Source organism: Mastigoproctus giganteus, chromosome 6 (genome assembly GCF_048544385.1).
Source record: "Mastigoproctus giganteus isolate SK-2022 chromosome 6, ASM4854438v1, whole genome shotgun sequence".
Taxonomy (NCBI): domain Eukaryota; kingdom Metazoa; phylum Arthropoda; class Arachnida; order Uropygi; family Thelyphonidae; genus Mastigoproctus; species Mastigoproctus giganteus.
In genome coordinates this window covers 19,035,081-19,055,284 of record NC_143580.1, presented here as the reverse complement: position 1 = coordinate 19,055,284, position 20,204 = coordinate 19,035,081, and the positions used below count along the sequence as shown (strand labels likewise).

The following is a 20,204-nucleotide window of genomic DNA, read 5'->3' as shown; positions in this document are numbered from 1 at the left end:
GCAGAATATGTATAAATTGTCTGACAGAAGATCAAGTGGTGTAGAGTAAAGTGAGTTGGAATGTGGAAAAGTATTAAGCGCCACATTATGGGAATTACTCTTTGATGAAATTCAGACGCTCTCAGCTTCACAGAGACCACTGTGTGAAACATGATTCAGATGCTTAAGAAGACAGTGAATGGTCAGAAGTGTTGTCACATCAGATTTCTCCTAAATTTGCAGCAGCACCACTCAGGAGGTTTAGCAGACAGCTTGATTATCGTGATCAGTGCAATTTTTTGAAATAGTTTTTCTCAATAGTCAGTGGTCAGACACATTTACAGCGGTGCTGTGTTTCCAGAACTTGGACATTTGAGGAATGGAAGTGCATTTTCGGGCCTGACGAGTATGGTATATCACCTCACCCTTGCCAAAAGTGATTACTTTCTGTGTGGTGGATTTTGGTTATGGAACTATCTATGATTATAATTCTGCGTATTGTAAGGCCAGATTGAGTTTCTGACAACCTTGAGTTGATGCCTAGAGAAACATTGAGCTGGGAGAATCGACAGATACTCAATTGTTTGATATCATGGCAACGCTCCCCAATTTCCAGCACGCGACTGGCGATTTCAATGCAGAATTCTCAGGTTCTACAGTATATTATCTTACTGGGTGATTGAGGACTAAGGGAAACCAAATATATTCTGAAATAAAGTCCGATGGACCAGAACCATAGCATGTCTCTTAGGTATAAAAATTGATGTGACTAACTAGCTCTCAGCTTTTATACTTTCATGACTTAAAACATAAATATATTTGTACAAATTATTTTAAAAATTATCGAATTGATCACTTGTTCCAGAAATACAAGATCATCATGGAAAAATATCGCAAGAAGGGAGAATTTCTTATGTCTGCAATTCTGTTGAGTCATGGTAGCAGGCAATGTATGAATCAGGCAATAAACCAGGGAGGACAAAAACAAACTTTTGGAGAGAAACAAAAGGCTGACTCATGAAGTCTACATTCTAGAAGGTTATATAGATAATTGGAATGAATTGCATGCCACAGTGGTAAAAGTGGGATTTCGGTAAAGTTGGACATTTTGGCAACGGATAAGGTATGAATACTGGAAAACTGGAAAACGTATACTTTTGTTTGGCAGACACTGAAAAATTCCGCTTCTTTGTATAATTTACCCATTATAATGTTAATACTCCACTGGTATGCTAAATTTAAGGACCAGTCAGGAACTCACTTGTTGTTCTCATAGAAGTGGCCTGGATATGGGAAAAGCATACCAAAGGATCCTCGTGAGGTATAAAAATGATGAAGGAAAGAACACAAACACAACACCGGAAACAAAACGGCACAGAGGGACTTTATTCAAAAATGGCAACATAGCACTGGCTGCCATGTTACAGATGCATCACTGCGAAAGATGAAACAAAGCGAAGAGGTGGTCCACAGTAGATGTTGCCACTCCTAATGTCGATTTAGGCTTTGCACCGCCTGTCCATACTTAGAACAGTGTTGTTCATAGGTTCTTTTGGAAACATCGTCCATTCCTCTGTGAGCGCCATCTTCAGCTGGTCAACATTTTCTGGTGGGTGCGTTCGTGCCGCTAGGCGTCTTCCTAGGGTGTCCCGTGTGTGTGGTCAATGGGATTTGGATCAGTGGAACGGGCGGGCCAATCCATAGGAACAATGTCCTCACTTTCCAAAAGCATATCAACAGCTGCAGTGTGATGAGGTGTGGCATTATCATCCATAAACACGAACTCGAGGCCAATGGCACCTCCGAGCAGACGCACACGGGGAAGGATTACCTCAGTACAGTAATGTGCACCGGTTACAGTACCATCTTCAAGTATCTGAGTTGTGTATTTCCATCTAAGATAACGCCTCTCCAGAAGAGAACATCTCGACCGCCATATCGATCCTTTTCAGTGATGTTTGCAGGGTGATACCGTGGGCCAAGCTTACGTCAAATTAGCTGACGTCCAGAATCGCTTCTGAGATTGAATATACTCTAATTAGTAAAGAGTACCTAAAGTAAAGATTTTGGGGTTGTAATCTATAGAAATAGTGTTGCTCCTTAAGTTCTGCACACCAGTATAATTCTTAACAGATACTCACTAATCACGCGAAACACCTATCATCTTTTTCAGAATGGTTGCTGTACATTGCTTGGCCACTTTATTGGGACCATCAGTTAATAGTGCTTTGGATCGCTACACCGACATTAACTGACATGGATTTAGCAAAGTGATGAAAAGTGGCACGAGAAGTATTAGTCAAATCACATAACAAACCTGTCCTACAAATTCTTCGAGTGACAAGGGAAGAGGAACGTGCTGACGAATACGCCTTTCCAGTCCATTCAACAGACACCCAGACGGATGAAATTCAGGGGTGAAGATACTTGAAGTCTATCTCATGTACCTCAAACAACTCTTCACGAAATTTTGGGACTCTGAATGTTTCCATCATAATCTCAAAAATACCGCTGTCCAAAGCTGCTATAAGTTTCTGATCTCAACAATATTCAATATGCTGTTTCATTCACAGCGCACACCAAATGGCATTAGAGAACGATTGAGGCAATGAAAGCTTGCTCCACACTGTTACACTTCCTTCAACAGCCTCTATTATTGGTACACAACTGGATAGTTTCGTTGCTTAATATGGTTTCTTCCAGACGTGCATTCTTACATCGACGATAAAAAGAGTAAATCGAGAGCTCCTCGGACCACATGACTTGCTTTCAGTCTTCATTCATCCCTCACCTTCCTGGCAGCAACGCAGCTGTATTTTTTGGGTGGGGTCCAAGATCAGTGGCTTCTGTAATATTGTCCTTCTCCCGTAGAATATTCCCTGTAGGATGCTTCACAGATCTGAGTTCCTCTTCCTGTATTGATGAACTGATTTGGGTGCTCTTCAGGTTGCACAACTTTATATAGCTTTTCTGCACACATCGCACATCATGTGATCCCTCTATTTATGTAATATTGACTGTTGCATAGCCCAAGACTTCAATTTCTAACGAGAACCAGGATTTTCTAGTTTATTATCATCACCAATATCCATAATAGGGTAATAAGTAATTATGGATGTTGATGATCCTACTTTTTATGCAGGACGATCCTGTAATATTTTGTAAATGAATGTGAAATAATTGTATTCCTTGAAAGGTTCAATGCAGAAATGAAGCCATGATGCGTATCAAAGGTGCTTGGCACACGCAATAATATTAGACAGATGCGTGCCATCTCAGTGTTCATAATCTAATGAAGTAACTACTTGTATTTTTCTTTAAGAATAACAATTAAAGATGGGTGGTGGTCATCAGTTTTTTATCCAAATACACAAGATGAAAGAAACAAACTCACCTTGATCTCCTGAATCCTTCTTGTTCTTACGTAGATCAACCACAGTTCCTACCATAGCCAAGGCAATGAGAATGCCTACTACAGATCTACGAAATGGAATAATCAATTACTATTATTGTTTAATTCAGATTAAACCATCTATGAAAATTCTAGGCATGCAATGGTTTCAAAACTTGAGTAAGAACTAATAAACATTTGGGCAAATACAAATGATCTAGAATAGAAGGAAACCCAAGCCTTCATATGTTGCATTTGAGGCTTAAAGATCTAAAGGTGGACCATTCTTTGAAACAAAGAATGCTATACTCATTTGCTTCATGTTTCTTGATATGACCAGAAGGAGATAATCTGGCGAACTGAGTTCAAGCGATAGCATGGAGGACAAAGTCACATACCACGATCTTGGAACTCTGAGGCATTTTAACAAGTGGGTATTTAGCTTCAAGTTTTATAGAAAGTCGGAGACTATTTTGAGGGAATGTAATCGACAGAAAGTTGTAGTTGAAATATGAGATCTTTTTCAATAAGAGCCATATATTCAACTAATTTCTAGACAGCATTCGGAACTTTCTAGATTCAAAACATGAAAGTGTCTGGTTATTGTTAATCTGGTATCACTACGCACAGACTACACAGGCGTATAAAAGTTCCAGATTATTACACTATGGAAAGATTCATGCAGCAGTCCATTTGGGAAGATATAAATCACTGTGACTTATATGACAGTATTTTACAACTTTCAAGGAAAGTTCCATGTGTCCTTCAAAGGATTTTCAGTGGTTCTCAAATTGAAAAGTGGTCAGTTTATTCTTCAAATATAGCCACACTTCAACCAAAAAAACCAATAATTTAATCGTTCGCATTCGTCCTCTGGTTCAGATTGATTGACGTTTAGTCATTCGCGAAGTAGGTAGTCAAAATTTTTATCCCTGGTTGAACAAATTATTCATTTGTTCAACCAGGGATGAAGATGTGAAATTGGCGTAAGCATTCATGGTATTGGCCATGTACACTTGACGCTTTCCATTTAAGGATTTTCTTGCGAATCAAATCATTCAATTACTGTGGTCCGCCGTCTTTGCGAGGTTTAAGGAAATTATTTAAAATGCGAAACTGAAACTTTTAGAATTGTAAAAGAAGCCAATCAGAACTGCTTTCGGAAGTTGCAGAAGCGTTGGAACTGCTGTACACAGTGTCAAGAAGACTACTTCGAAGGTGATCCATCATAATCTCCGTTAAGCTTCATCATTTTCCAAATTATAGTTCAGTCACCGTGTTTTTATGATCGCACCTAGTATTCTGGAATGAAGACAGTCGAAATTCCCCTTCTAGGTTTAGCAGAGACAATTTTTTTCATGATCTAGTTTTGAAAATTTCCAAATGACCGAAGTGTAACTTTCCATGTAAAAACAATGAAGCAAAATCATTGCCAATTTCAATGAATCTTTGTTGTTGATACATACGCTGGCCAAACAAAATACGAACCTTTATTCAGTAACAAGCGGGCAGCCTTTTTTTGAATAACAGCAAGTGAAACGCGGCATGGATTCTATCAAGTGTTAATTGTAACAATTCTTCCAACAAAATATCGCGTAACTACAACAAAATTTGAGGAAAAGGACTTCGTTCCCGAATAGCTTTGTCCAGTATATTCCACACATTCTCAATGGGATTGAGTCAGGTGAAGGTGGGGTCCAGGAAAGATGTCGGAAATCCGTGTCAAGTTATCCGAACCATTCTTGCACGATGTGCTGTTGCACTGTCATCCATAAAGTGGTCTTCGTCTTCGAGATAAAACTGAAACGTTTCAGGGTGCAGTGGATGACATAGAATTCAGGTACACCCTAGATGACAAACGACTTCCAACAAGTATCAACGGATACAGTCCGTGCCAACAAAACATTCCCATTTCTACCTACCATCAATGTATGTATGTATGTATTTAACTGTCGAAGAGTGGCACCTGGACATACATCCATCTCCACCAATTTAGAATATAATACCATGTTCTCATAATGACCCGATAGAGTAAGTGTGAGTAATGTGTTGTAAAGTGAAACAGGCTACTGTGCCACCAGGTGATAGTCCATTGGGCAATTACCACCTGGTGCCCATCCCTGGCACGAGGAGTTAAGCCTGGGTCTACCTGATGGTAGGCAGAGAGTGTGTAGAGGAGTGTCTGTCCATCAGTGGGAAGAACTCAGCGTTCGCCAGTCCACGCCAGTGCTTAACTCTCTTGCTGTAGTCCAGGATGTCCTTCTCTCCACCTGATCCTGAATGCCACACTGAGTTCAAGCTGTTATCAAGGCGAAAGGTTTTGCAACACGCCATTAGGTAGGGGATCATAATGTTTTGGCACATGAAGTTGTAACGTGTGGAGTGTCAGTCCATCAGTGCGTGGAATGTGTAGAGAGCGTGTGTGTCTTTCAGTGCAAAACACAAAACTTTCTTCCACTGTCGTATCACGACATTCTCGGCACCACTGCAAGTGGATTTTTTTGGTTTTCTCCGTTCTGTTTCCTATTCGAAAGTGGCTTTCGCAGCTTTTGCTAATACCGAATTTCTTCAATTCCCTGACCGGTTAAAAATAAGGTAGTTCTGGCCTTCGTTGAATTCAGATGTTATTTGCTGCACACTGGATGTTCTATTTTAACGTACAATTGTTAAAGTACGATGGCTTTGATGTTGTTGTATCGTTTTTCTGACACATTTATACCTTTCAAATGTGGAAGAACCCCTCTTTCCAGACATTAAACACCATCGAAATGGATGCTTTACAGAAGCCAGTTATGTATTTTGTCTCTTACAACGCTGCTCATATTAATCCTGCACCAACGATGAGTTTTATTCCAAAACGTTACACGTTTTCCCCATTCTGGCTTCAGATTGCTGCACTCCGCAGCCAGTGTAATCTTCCTTTGAAGCTATTTGCATTTATCGGCATTCATTTGCCAATAACGAAACTTTCGGTTTCTTCACATTTGAATGACTCCGTATTTCTAGCGAAATTACTTAATTCTTTGGGAAATCTACATATTGAAGAGTTCATCTTCTCTTTGGGAGTAATTGACATTTATGCCTACTCTCTGTCTCCCGTCCTTCATCCATCCAAATCCAACGATGGATCTTCCGTGTTATTTCGACCTGCTCTGATTTATACAGTAAGCTCTTATGAAGAACCTTATAAGGTGAAAGTAGTAGCAGTAAGGTTTAAAGAGAATCGGCACTAAGGCCATGTTGAACACACGCAATTTTCCGTAAATCGCGTGTGTTCTAAGGTCGATTTTCTGTTTGCTCTTCGACAAATCCGAGTTTCCAGGCGAAAAACCATGCTACCCTCGCCTGACACCAACTAACTCAGCTACGAAGTGAAAATCCCATAAATATTCCTCCCGTCATAGACAAGACTCGAACTCAGGTCATTTCCATCCTACCAACCGTGCTACCCACGAGGGATTGTTTGTTGTGTTCAACTGCTTTGTAATACCGTTAAAGAAATTAACTAAATTTGTCATGGAAAATTTTCCCTCACAAATCCATGCTTACACCTATTTAGGATGCTCTTCTTCCGAGATAGTCTTTTGTTGGGTCTTTAACCACAGACCCTCATAGTCTTGTTATCAATGAAATTGAAATTGGTGTGGCCTCGCGGATAAACGCACACCCACAAACACAACACATAAGTAACCATTGGAAGCTTCGAAGGTTTACAGTAGCCGACGTTGAAAAACCAAAGTAAAACCATGATCTGTTAATCAGGAAGGTTTAGCGATAGAATTTCCGGATTCTCGAAGACGTTGGTTACATCATCACTAAAGATGGCTCAACAAAACCTGAAGTCTATGTTCCAATGCTGGAATAGAATAGAATCTTTAAATACAATTAGCGGTCATTTGTAGTCTGGTAAAAGGGAATCACACCCTATCAACTGATTAGGCCTCTTTTGCATTGCTTTCAAGTGTTGCAACCAATTCGATTTGTATAATGCTTAGAAGATGTTTCTGACTTCAGCATATCGTCCCAAGAGCAACTTTCAGCAGGGGCAGCTGCTTTTATTTGGGCCGTTACATTTATGCTTCGGACAGGAATCTTTGATCATGATGAAAATATCCTCAGAGCCACAATGCGTATTCTGACATTTTGAATACTTCAGTTATACGTGTGCTCTGGTAATTCTGTGGAACTAAATCCTTCCTACACCAACAAGAAAAACTCATGCTTGTACTACAAGATTTGAGGATATCAAAGTTCTCAGTTAGACTCGATGTCCCAGACTCCTGATCTCAATTTAACACGTATGGACAAACTGGAATTGGGATGCCAATTAGAAGACCATACTTCGACTCCTATCGCAGCGACTACATCGGAGGGTAATGGAGTTAAATATTATTAATCTTTAAATAATAAAATTATTTTATTCCACGTGAATGTTGTCCAAATGCTTTTTTGAGGATAACATGGATTATATTGACAAAAGTAACCGAGCACCTGCATCTTTCAAGGAACCGTTCATTCATGCAATAGTGATTAACTAATTTTCCTATCGTAATTGTATTTTATACCCATTTCGGTACACTCCAAACCAATGTTTGATAAGATAAAATTTTGTCAGATTTGGGTTATCCAGAACAATTTTACCCACCCGTGTGTTAGGTCCATAAATTAAGTGCTCGCTGATCGTTTCTTTATTTTGCTGGACGAGAAACTCCAATTAGAGGAGAAACCTTGCCATAATGAACCGACTACTAAAATCCCAGGAGTAAAAATAAAAAATTATACAAAAATTCCTCTCGTCATTGAAAAGAATCGAACTCGCGTATTTTATATCCAGTGTGGCGAAGATGGTGGATGTATCCGCTTAGACACTGTTAACAGAGTGTTTTGGATCAAATGTTCCTCTTCCAGTACTCCATTTAAATTCAGCTGCTAATTGCTGGCTCATTACCCTCTCCAAAGCCGACATTTCACTTCATCCGAAAGGTGTTCATTGAGTTAAGGTCCGTGATTTGGGCAGACTCGTGAACCATTTGCACACGCATGTCTTCAAACAGATCACTAAAGTTAGTGCTTCCAGTTTTTTTTTTTTTTTTTGGATCATCATGCGTATGGCTCTGGGTGGAATCGGCATCCTCCCGGCAATGTCTGGATGAGTTTGAATCTTCTCAATGACGCGGGATGTTTTTATTGGCATGTTTCACAACGTGGCTGAGTTAATCAGTCTCAGGCCAGGAAGCGGTTTTTCCTCCCGGACACTCGGGGTTTTCGTCCAGCAAACAGCAAATTGACCACAGAACACACGAAATTTACAAACACATTATATACGGCTCATTAATGCCTAAGTATCTGATGCGCGTAAAACGACACAATAATCAATCAATGAATCAATCAGTCATCTTTTGGATTTCGCTGATCTGCTTATTTCTGGCATGAAGGGCACGAATCCGTGGATGGCAGATATAGGTCATATGTCCCAAATCCGAGGTTTGTCCAGATACTTTTGAGAATATAATGTATATCAGAAACTATTAACAGAGAGTGAGCTTCACTTACAGGAAGATGATATGTACAATTTCTACTTTGACTGGTTCATCTACGAGGCAGTGAGGTACCGTTACATTCAAGGATTCATTGAGGAGCTTGATGGCTGTTCAGAAATGAAAATTATTATTAAGACTGACAATAAAGGAACACAGAGAGTATTAAAGTCAATACATAAATTCACTTTAAAAATCAATTGTGTTTTTATAATATACATTGAGGCAATTGAGGATATAAGGAGTCATATTTTGTAAATTTTGTGCAACCAACGGTCTATTCATTGGCTTAACGGGGTTAAAAACTAGTGTCTGAAAGGAAAACGAATCATTTCTCCTCAAAGACACTTTGTATCCTTCTGAAGAATTCAAATCAAATTCTTGTGTATCTCTTCGACTTTCAGTCGACCTGTTTAATTAATTTGTGCGTGTCAGCAATTCTTCAGGAATGGATATATTACCAAGAAACGACTTACCTCTGTTTCCTATTTTCTGAACATCCATCTGTGAACAGGGAGAAGGGAGACATAATCCTATTCGATGTTTACGCCCATACAATATATTTATTGTACGTTTCACCAATTCCAGCACCTGCAAATAGAAAACAAACAAAAATCCAGGGTGTTGCTAAGATTTACAAAATGGACAATAGTACACTACCCAGCCGTTTAATTAGGACTATGAACTAACAGCACTAATCACAAAAAGGGGTTGAAAAGTAGAAGGAGACGATCTCTCTGTTATATACACAAGGCACACGCCTTGTGTATATAACAGAGATATAACACAACACCCATGTTTACGTATGGAAATATGTATACTTTAGCGTCTTGCCAAGTAATACTATTTTCTAGGGAGAAGTCCTTTTATAGTAAAAGACAGTAATCTGAGCACCCGCAGTAAGGTTGGCATACTGGAGTGATGGAGAGATCCTCAGGAGCAGGTTTTCATGTCCTGTGACGTGGGTCAGAAAAGGAAGTCGATGGAGATAACTTGAACCGGTTTGAGGTGGCCTGAGGGACTCGGATGTCCGTATGGCTTAGGACTGGGATGTCCGTAAGGCTTGGTACTGGGAGGGATCATCCATCCGCAGTTAGCCCAGAAGTCTAGTTCTGAAATAATGCCAACTATCATTTTGAGAGCAACGACGAGTTTTCTGTCCTGAATTATGGCAGTGACATGTCTGATGTTAAGAGCTATCGCATCTGGGTGGTCCTTGTTGCAGGGAGAAGCCGAAATTTTCCCTTTTCACTCCCCTCAACAGCCAGAATCCACCCTGCGGAAAATGCCTATCTGATGCGTCGTAGCAGTCGAAATCTAGACTTTAGCATCACGGAAAATTACCGGATATACAAAGGTCTAAATGCATCTGCAACCAACATCTTGGTGATGGACATGTGATAATTGTTGCTTAAGCATCCATCGAAGTCAGCAGAACTTTATTTGCAGGTGGTCTATATGTGGTAGAATTGGGAGCTTTTGGTTAAAAAGAATTCTCCGATTTTTATGTTGTTGTAGGAGAGCAGAAATCACAAATCCTCTTAAGGTGTCCCCTTACGATGAACTATGTGGTTGCAGATCCAGCTAACAATTTCGTCGTTTAAAAATTACGCTTCATTAGCAATGGACCATCAAATCTTTTAAGTCCAAGAACGTGACTGAGTTACTCAATCTCAGCCGATGGTAGTATTATATTAATGGCCATAAGCTGCTTCAACTAATTTTTTATATGTTTCGCATTTCTCGAATTATCCAAATATTTCACTTTGGATGCCAGTCTGCCTGCCGATGAGGCAAAAATAATTCCCGAAACATGTCTTTAAATGTTTTTCTCCTGATTACAGAAGCGGTTGGAAGGATTTCGTTTTCACTTTGCCCCTTCATTTTTCGATCTTTCGAGCACATCTCCTTTGATAAACTTTCCTAGGTTCAAAGGTGTGCTGTCGACCGTAGTGAGAAATCGTGTATATATCATTCATACTTAAACTACTTTGAACCTTCGTCAAAGTCCACAGGATGCTGCATTGTTTGCAAACTGCTCCTTGAGATTGTCACAACCATCCTCTCATATATGCCAGACGAGCTGTACTTGCAACCTGGGAGTCTAAATCGCTGAGGGAACTGATATTCGGGTGACATTCAAGTTACGTGGACCCAATTTCGACGACGTCCGGACGGTCTGTAACAGCCAAATGTTCTGCTTGCACCGTCACGATGGTAGGATTGTTATTATTATTATTATTATTATGTCTAAGGTGACACCTAGACTTCCGTCTATCTCCATTTGATAAGCTGACTTTGTGCAGGATCTCTGCAAAAAAGACCTGTATGGTAGGAGCGTTATAATCCTCAGCATAACCTTCATGCACAAGCACTGTGGGTGAACACTCTGGTGTGAACCAACGTGAGCAGGGGTCGAGGTTTGGCGCCCACACCACATGGAGGAATGGCTCCCCTCTGTGTTACCAGGCAATAATAGTTGGTAGACACCTCACATCAACCAATGCAATACCACCACTTTGCTTATTTTAGGCTTGAAGTGGTGGAACCCAAGTTTAGTCTTCAGAGCTAAGTGCTCTGAAGACTAAACATTGTCAACCCTTCCCTATCTCTTCCATCATGCAGTATGATTGATGACTTTTGAGGTTATGATGAACATCGTGGCGAGATCCAATCTTCCTTACATTTCGAGGGTACAGCTCTAAAACGGTGTTCGCAGGCCGGCCGCTAGTTAGTACACTGGACCGAATCTATTGGTAACTCTCTAGGAGGCTTCCGAATCAGCTAGTGTATAATCTTGCTACCTCTACTCTGCCAGACAGTGACTGGAGGGAGTCCGAGTAGTGTGTATGCGTGGAGCATTGTCGAGGCCACGTTATGTCAAGGATCTGGGTATATTCTCACCATATGTACGCCATATTCAAAAATTTCATTACTTCCTACAGCATGTCCCACCAACTTTTTCTTACTATTGAATACACCATGAATTGTCAAACTAATAGAGCAAACTTATCTGCGAAAAGATCTAAACCTCCCAAGCACTTCCTAATTCATTTCACAAATATACGTGGTCTCAATTCTAACCTCAACGATGTCCATTTCCACTTGCAGTCTCCCAAACCCCATGTACGTTTTCTGACAGAATCTCAGTTATCAGTTGGTTCAGCTACTGCTCATCCGAGATGCCCAAATTATTCTCTGTATGATTCCTTTCGCCTCAAAGGTGGTACTTGTGCATATGTTCGTTCTGATATTCCCTGTCAGAGACCTGGCAATTTGGAATCTCCTGTCTCTGATCTTCTCTGGCTTACAATCTCTCTACCTCATTGTGTCAAATTCACCTGTTGCCTCTACCGTTCTCCCAACTCTAATAATCACTTGGAGCTCTTTGACTTCCTCTCGTTGCAACTTGACTTTCTCCAGTGGAATTTCCTAAGAGTGAAGTAATTTTCCTTGGTGATTTTAATGTCCACAATTCTAGCTGGCTTCCGTTTTCTAGACACATTGACCCAGCTGGTCGAGATGCTGAGCCTTTTGCAATTACTAGTGACCTTGCGCAGATTGTTCATTTACAGACAAGAATAGCCATTCAGACTACACGTCTGTATGGCTATCGTCTGTATCTTAACCATACAGACAATACGCTTGATCGTTTTCTCACAAACAACCCTTCCAAAGTACACGGTCGAAGTGAGAGGTCCTTTAGGCACTTCAGATCAAAACTTGGTGATTGTCTTTTCTCCAAAGGAACCTTTATGTCATGACTATTCCCAACCTCGTCTTGTTTGGCATTACAAGAATGCAAAATGGGATGACCTGAGACTTCTTTTCTTCTTTTCCTTGGTCGGATTACTGTTTCAAAACTTCTGATGTCAACGTTTCCTCAGATCGTGTCAGTGAAATTATTCTTGCAGGAATTGAATCCTTTATCCCACACTCCACTTTAAAATCTCGTCCTTTATCTAAACCTTTGTTTTCCAATAAATGCGCTAAGCCTGTCCAAAAGAAGAATTGCATATCGTAATTGGCTTAATTCTAATTCTTCAGTTTCATTTTCTGCCTACACCAAAGCTCGCAACAATTGTAAAGCAGTTATTAATCAGTCCAAACTAGAGTTTGAACAGACTAAGAGTAGAAAACTTGCTTCCTGCCCTAATGGTAGGCGAGCATTCTGGTCTCTTGCCAAAGCTATTGGCCGCAACTTTTGCCCATCTCTGCTTCCACCTCTGTCCAAACCAGATGGTTCTTTTGTCACTTCAGCCAAGGATAAAATTGACCTGCTAGCATCCCATTTTTCTTCCAAGTCATGTATTAATGATCTTGGTAAAAAATCTCCCACCATTCCCAACACGCTCCATTCAATTCCTCCTGTGGTCTTCCGTCAAAAGGATGTCAGAAGGATTTTGACGAATCTTGATGCTAAGAAAGCTCCAGATCTTGATGGTAATTCTCCACTTGTTCTCAAAACCTGTGCTCCCGAACTTACTCCGTTTCTTTGCCGCCTTTTTTCATTTTCATATTCCAAAGGTGTTTTTCCTTCTGCTTGGAGATTTACTCATATCCAGCCACTTCCTAAAAAGGGTGGCAAATCTCTCACTTCAATTATCGTCCCATTGCAATTACTTCTACTCTTTCTAAAGTAATGGAGAAATCAATTAACCGCCAAATTTTAAACTAACTAGAAACCTCCCGTCTGATCAACGATCGCCAGTATTTATTCTGTCAGTGTCGATCCACTGGTGATATTCTTGCTTATGTTACCCATTTATGGAATAATTCAATGGAAAGGTTCGGTGAAATACAACTACATGTGTTTCACAAGCTTCCATCTCATGGTTTGCCAACTGTTTTTAGTAATTGGTTATCCAGTTTTCTCTCTGATCGATCACTGAGGGTGATGGTAGGTGGTTCTCTGTCTCCTAATTTCTCCACTAATACCGGTGTCCCCCAAGGTTCAGTTCTTTCCCCCACTCTTTTCCTCTTGTATATTAATGACTTTCTACCATTGACTGGAAATCCTATCCATAGTTGTGCCGATGATAGCACATTGCATTCAACTTTCCATTTTGAGAAACCTTGTCCTGCTCAATCAGCTTCAACTTCTCGAAAATCTGCTACCAATTCCTTAAATGCCGATCTTCAGGTAATTCTCCAATGGGGCAAAGACAACTTAGTTGATTTCAACCCTTCTAAAACTCAGACTTGTCTTATATCTCTCAAAAAGGATTTTTCTGCTCCTGTGATTATCTTTGGTGACACTCCGATTTCTAGGCAAAATGATATATCTCCTTTGGGGATTACCCTGACTTCTAATCTCTCTTGGCACAAGCACATTACAAATATTGCTTCCTCTGCATCTGAAAAACTTGGTTTTCTCTTTCGCTCTCGGCGTTACTTTTCTTCCAAACATCTGCTCACTCTGTACAAATCGCAAATCAGCCCTACCATGGAATGTTATTCCCACATCTGGGGTGGTGCCCCCCAAACCTCTCTCAGCTTCTTGATTCCATTCAGAAGAGGTCAAGTAGGTTAATTAATGAATCCTCTTTAACAAAGTCTCTCCACTCGCTGTGTCATAGATGTACTGTTTCTGCTTCATGCCTCTTCTACAGATACTTCCATGGGCACTGTTCTTCTGAATTGGCTTCTATAATTCCCGCTCTCTCTTTCAAAACAGTCCGAACACGTGCCAGCCCCAGCAAACATCCATTTATTGTCCAACTTCAAACTCACAGAACCAACTTTTCATCTTCCTCGTTTATTCATTCAACTGCCGTTTATCTGGTACAACCTTCCTTCACACATATTTCCTGAAACTTACAGTCTACGTAAGTCCAATGTCAACAAATATCTTCTTTCGTCTTCCCAACCTCGATCTCAAGGACGGTACTAAGTACTATATGTTCTAATAGCTGTCGTCTTTGGGGTTTTCATAAAAAAAAAAAAAAAAACTTCTAAACCTATTCCCGGTTTTCATACCTCTTTTGCATTAGTCAGTGTAATGGGTGGTGTGTTGGGAAAGTTTGATAGGGTAACATGAGTTTAAATAGTAGGAGAAGGGGGTGGGTTCAAAAAAAGATTTGTATTCGCCCAGAAGTAGTTGCGACAGAAGATTGTAACAAACTTCATGTATTACACTTTTTTAACAGTCATTACGCAAAATAGCGCATATTTGCCAAATCTCAATACACTTCCGCAGCCAGCTTTGTCCTCTAATTGCCCTTCAAACCACTACTCGGCAACGGCAATCACTTCATCATCTGTAAAGCGGTTTCCAAAGGAAGGACTTCAGGGCAATAAAACGAAAGAATTCCGAAGGTGCAAGGTCAATGGAATAAACAGGATGCGGAAATATTTCAAATCCGCATTCGTTGGCACCCCTCACGGCAACATACAAGAATCGTGCAGGGACATTATCGTGGAGCAAATGTCCTCCTTTTGACAAGCTTTTCCTGTCTTTTTTCTTTTATAGCAGGCAATCGCTTTGTGAAGAGGTTGGAATAATACTTTTCCATCACCGTACAGCTCGTTTGAAGGTAATCTTTTAGTAATACTATGCTAATCCAAAAATACTGATACAGCTATCACCTTCGTAGCACCTTTGCTTTTTTTGAGGGTGGTGACTCTGCATGATTCCATTGTTTTAATATTTGTTCAGTTTAGGGATCATAGTAAGGGATTCAAGGTCATCCGTGGTGACTAACCGTGAAGATAACTCTTCCTACTTTTCCTGGAACATTGACAACTTTTCATGAGCACATTCTGTCCTTTCCACCTTCTGGGAGGGATCAGAACACATCTACAGATACTACCCATACGCATCTGTTGCTGGATGATGTGCTCCACATACCCCATCCTAATTTGGAGCTCTGCAGCCAGTTCTTTTACGCTAATACACCGATGTTACAGGATTAATACTTCCATTTTTACAAGACTTCTCTAACAGCATTTGCTGGGCTTCCTAAGATTTCTTCATCTTGTACTGCGGTTCTTTAACATTTGAATTGTATATATCAATACATAATAATACTATAACCCGGGAAGTCTTCTCTATAAGGAGCAACCATTTTTTCATAGATAGTTTTGGGTGTTTTCCCTCTGGGTGAGTACCCGAACCGCTGATCTGTATTGCACTTTATTCATTGTGAATCCACTTCATTCAGCGCCGCAAATCAAAATTTAATTCTCAGATGGAAACCAAAATTTGTTTGGTTGTTATCCAGATTTTAAGGAATCAAAAAAATCATCTTTATGTGAATACAGAAAGATGAAATCATACAATTCATATAAAGAAAAAAATTCATATAAAGGCCATACAAGAATAAATTCATCTGCGAATGTGCAATATATCCATAAATCGCATAAGTTTATATGTTCAACCAATTTCTGTACAGCTGTGAGATCTTACCGGTTCATTGGGGTGGTTGGTAATGAGTGGGCCAACACTGATATTGGGGGTAAAAGGCAGAAGTGGGAAGTTAATAACCACGGTACAGTATTGACCACGGAAGTCTTCTTCGCCATTTCGCTTTGGAACTCTGATTTCGACACACTCGTCATACGATCCAAATTCGGTGATGTCTCCATACAGTACTCCGCTTGGAATCTTTCCTGTAGCATCCAGCACTGTAAAAGAATCAAAGTATACCTTATCTTTTCGCATTAGAGATTCATTGAAAAACTATGGCTTACATATATACTCTAAGAAGAATTATTAAGAACAGCACTAATCGTTAAATCCAAATTATTATCAAGTATCTGTAATAAAAAATGTGTGTACAACGAGTTACTACTATATTAAGAGGTCCCCATGTTAAGCAGATCCCCGCTCATCTCTCAAAGCAGCCTGGATCCAACGTGACAATGACTCAAAGAGATGTTCAAAGCGTATCGCAGTTCATTGAATTCCGACCTTGTGACAAAGGCATAATCCTAGTGACAGTACCCATTCACAAATATACACATTGCAATTATGAAGGGATATGCCCAATCGGGAACAATGTCCACTTAATCTGTGGCATCCAAATGTCACTTTATTGGTATTAATAGGAAAAATATGTACTACCAAAGCACTCCCCACACAATTACAGCGCCACCACCAGCTCTGCATTTTTGACACCTGGTGGGATGGTTTCATGGGCTTATGCTACCTTTTCCATTTTTCTAGTCCTTCGATCATTTCGAAAAAGATGGAACCGAGAATTAACAGATCAAGTGATGCTTTTCCAAACTTTCATTCAGAAGTGTTGGTGACCCTCAGCCAACTGGGACCGTATTTCTTTTCGTTTTGTCGTAGGTTCTGAAATGCCAAAAAACATTTCAATCAGTCATTTGGTATATGACTGATTGAGACCTTTCTATTACCTTTTTTACAACAGCCAAGTTGTGAAAAAGGCACATAAAAATCCGTGACGGGACTCGAACTCAGGTCTTTTCCACCCGGTGTGGGGAGGACGGGGATTCTATTAGCTGTGCTACCCACGAGGTCACTTATGATCTATTATGTAGCTTGCAAACATCCTTCGTGATAACTTTTGAAATCCGATTTGCAGATCTGTATCTTTAATTCTATAAAGTTCGCACATTCAGCTCCACACCGGTTGGAAAAATCCAGAGTTCGAATCCCGAGGAATTCTTGCGAGTCTTTTTCACAACGTGGCTGAGTTAGTCGGTCTGAAGGAGGTAGTATGGTTTTTGCCACCAGAAAAACCGGGGTTTTTCAATTCCACCACAGAGCACACTTAAATTTCAGACAAATTGAATACGTCGTAATATGGTCTAAGTTCCTAATGAGCCCAATAAAAACGCTTCAAAAACAACGATAACTTCTATGCGCATCTAGTTTAGACTTAAGGGAACACGTGATAGTTTGTGGCGTTTCAGCACTCTAAAAGTATAACTATATATCGTACTAAGGCCACTTGGAATATGATTCATTAGGTTCGTGCTTTGCGCTTGTTTTCTGGTTGATTTGCTTGTTTTGCTGGACGAAAATCCCAGTTTTAACGGAGGGTGACTTTGGTATGTAAGCCCGAGACCGATTAACTCAGCAAAGGACGATAAAAAGCCCATAAACGTTTCTCGCGATATTCCAGGGTTCCAAATCCGATCTTTTCCACAGTCCTTTTCAAAGACCCGAGACGATGCCACTGTGCGTCTCGCACAGACTAAAATTGCTAAAATACGTAATAAATGGTGTGAACAGTGCAGAAAATAGCGAGCAAACAATTTTTAAAATGATATTATCTTCCCCCGTCGATGAACTTCACACCAAAGAAATAGGCAATGGGCAGTATTTATTTTTAAATTCCCGGAAAAACACAATATAAAGCAATCAAATGTCATCTCTGACTTGATTCCGTCAGTTCCAATTGATCTATTCGATTCAACTACTGTTTATCTAATTTAACCGAATATTTCGCTGCATAATTCCTTTCTCTTCAAATGTGGTATTTATCATTTATATGGAAGGTTGTTCCATATATGTCGGTTCCGGTATTGCCTTTCAGAGATTTAATAATTTGCAATCTCCTCTTTTGGATCATTTCTGTCTTAAAAATCTCTCTGCAACGGCATGCCAAATTAATTTATTGTCTCTATCGTTCTTCCAACTCTACTAATCACTTGGATCTCTTCGAATTTCTAATTTTTAGATTTGTTTTTCTCAAGTCCAACTTTCCTAACGGCGAGGAAATTTTCCATGGTGATTTTAATGTTCACAACTCCCGTTGGCTTCCGTTTTCTAGTTACGCCGACATAGCAGGTCTTGATGTGAGGCTTCTGGAATTATAAACATCCTAATCGCGCAGACAACATGCTTGGTCTTTTTCTCACAAGCAATCCTTCTAAGCACACCTTCGAGATAAATAGTCTTCTAATCACCTCATCTCACAATTGGCGTTGGTCTCTTCTCCAATGGACCCTGTCTCTCTTGGCCATTTTCAAAATCCTATTAGACATTACAGGAATGCAAAACGGGATAATCTACTACATTTCTCTTCTGCTATTGGTGGAATTAATGTTTTAAATCTTCTGTTGACAACGTTTGCTCAGATCGTGTCAGCGAAATTATTCTTGTAGGGATTCCTGTATTACACCCTGCACCTTAAAATCTCGTCCTTTATCTTAACCTTGGCTTTCATAAATGTGCTAAGGCTGTTCATGAGAAGAACGTTGTATATCGCAATTGGCTTGTATCCAAACGTCCATGTTAATTTTTTTTCTTACACCAAAGTTGCAAGAATTGTAAAGCAATTATTAACCAGTCCAAACTAGATTTCGAACAGGCTAAGCATAAGCAGAAAACTTGTTTCTTGTCGAAATGGTGGCCGAACATTTTGGTCTCTTTCCAGAGCTGTTGGCCACAACGTTTGCCCATCTCTGTCAAAATCAAATGGTAATACATCAGAATGAACAAATCACATGCTTTGGGTAGGTCGGCCTACAAAGGCCAAAAACAGACTTCAAAATAGAAGTTAGAATTTTTTTCAAATAAAAACGTTTTTATGTATTTATTTTTTTTATTTTTAACAATAGGTTATTTTATATAAAAATATGAAAGATTCTATCCTGCTATCAATTATACATGGCCGCAAACTGGATTACTTATACACTGGATTAAACTCAGGCTCAGGGTATTAGAATAGGCACATGATGCAAGAAAGCAAGCTTATACAGCATCAGCCAAAAAAAAAAATTCCCATTTCACTGATCCATTCATTCCAATGTTTGTCTAGTTCTGCCTTGAATTTATTTAAGCTGTCAACTTCTACAACGACAGAGGGAAGTTTGTTCGAGCAAACAACCACCCGCTGGCTAAAGGCAAACCTATGCACATCTATTCTACAACTCTCTTTCCTCAGTTTGAAACTGTGTCCCTTCAGGTTTGTAACATGAGCAAGAGGACGAATCCCATCAGTATTGAGCTTTGATCCCTTTGAATCCCTTTGATCCCCCTTTGTGAATTGAAGATACATTTGCACATCTCCAGTCGATGGGGACTTCACCTGAGTCTAAGTATGCTCTCATAATTATGGCTAAGGGTTTGCTTACTTTCTTTTGCAGCCTCCTTTAATATAATGGGATAGATCTACTCCAATCCAATTGCGTTTCTTATGTTTAATTTCAAAAATGCCTCCTCCATTTTGCGCTCAGTTATTACAAAATCATTTAACTCCCTGTTAGAGTTTGATAAGCAAATGGACCTCTCCTCTTTGAGTAACTTCTGATGTGTGAAAGTAGATGAAAATACTCACTTAATTTGGCAGCTATCTGAGAATGATCGTATACAGTTAAAC

At 39.9% G+C, this 20,204-nt stretch overlaps 1 protein-coding gene across 1 annotated transcript in view; it reads right to left on the bottom strand.

Moving 5' to 3' along the window:
• Window positions 1–20,204, bottom strand: part of LOC150084031 (O-acyltransferase like protein-like) — a 74,014-nt gene that overhangs the window by 43,210 nt on the left and 10,600 nt on the right. The window contains exons 2-5 of the mRNA XM_090375866.1: window positions 16,316–16,533; window positions 9,384–9,498; window positions 8,924–9,017; window positions 3,374–3,459 (exon numbers count right to left, since the gene is read on the bottom strand). Of these exons, the coding sequence (XP_090231992.1) occupies window positions 3,374–3,459; window positions 8,924–9,017; window positions 9,384–9,498; window positions 16,316–16,533 (513 nt within the window). The remainder of the gene's footprint in view (window positions 1–3,373; window positions 3,460–8,923; window positions 9,018–9,383; window positions 9,499–16,315; window positions 16,534–20,204) is intronic.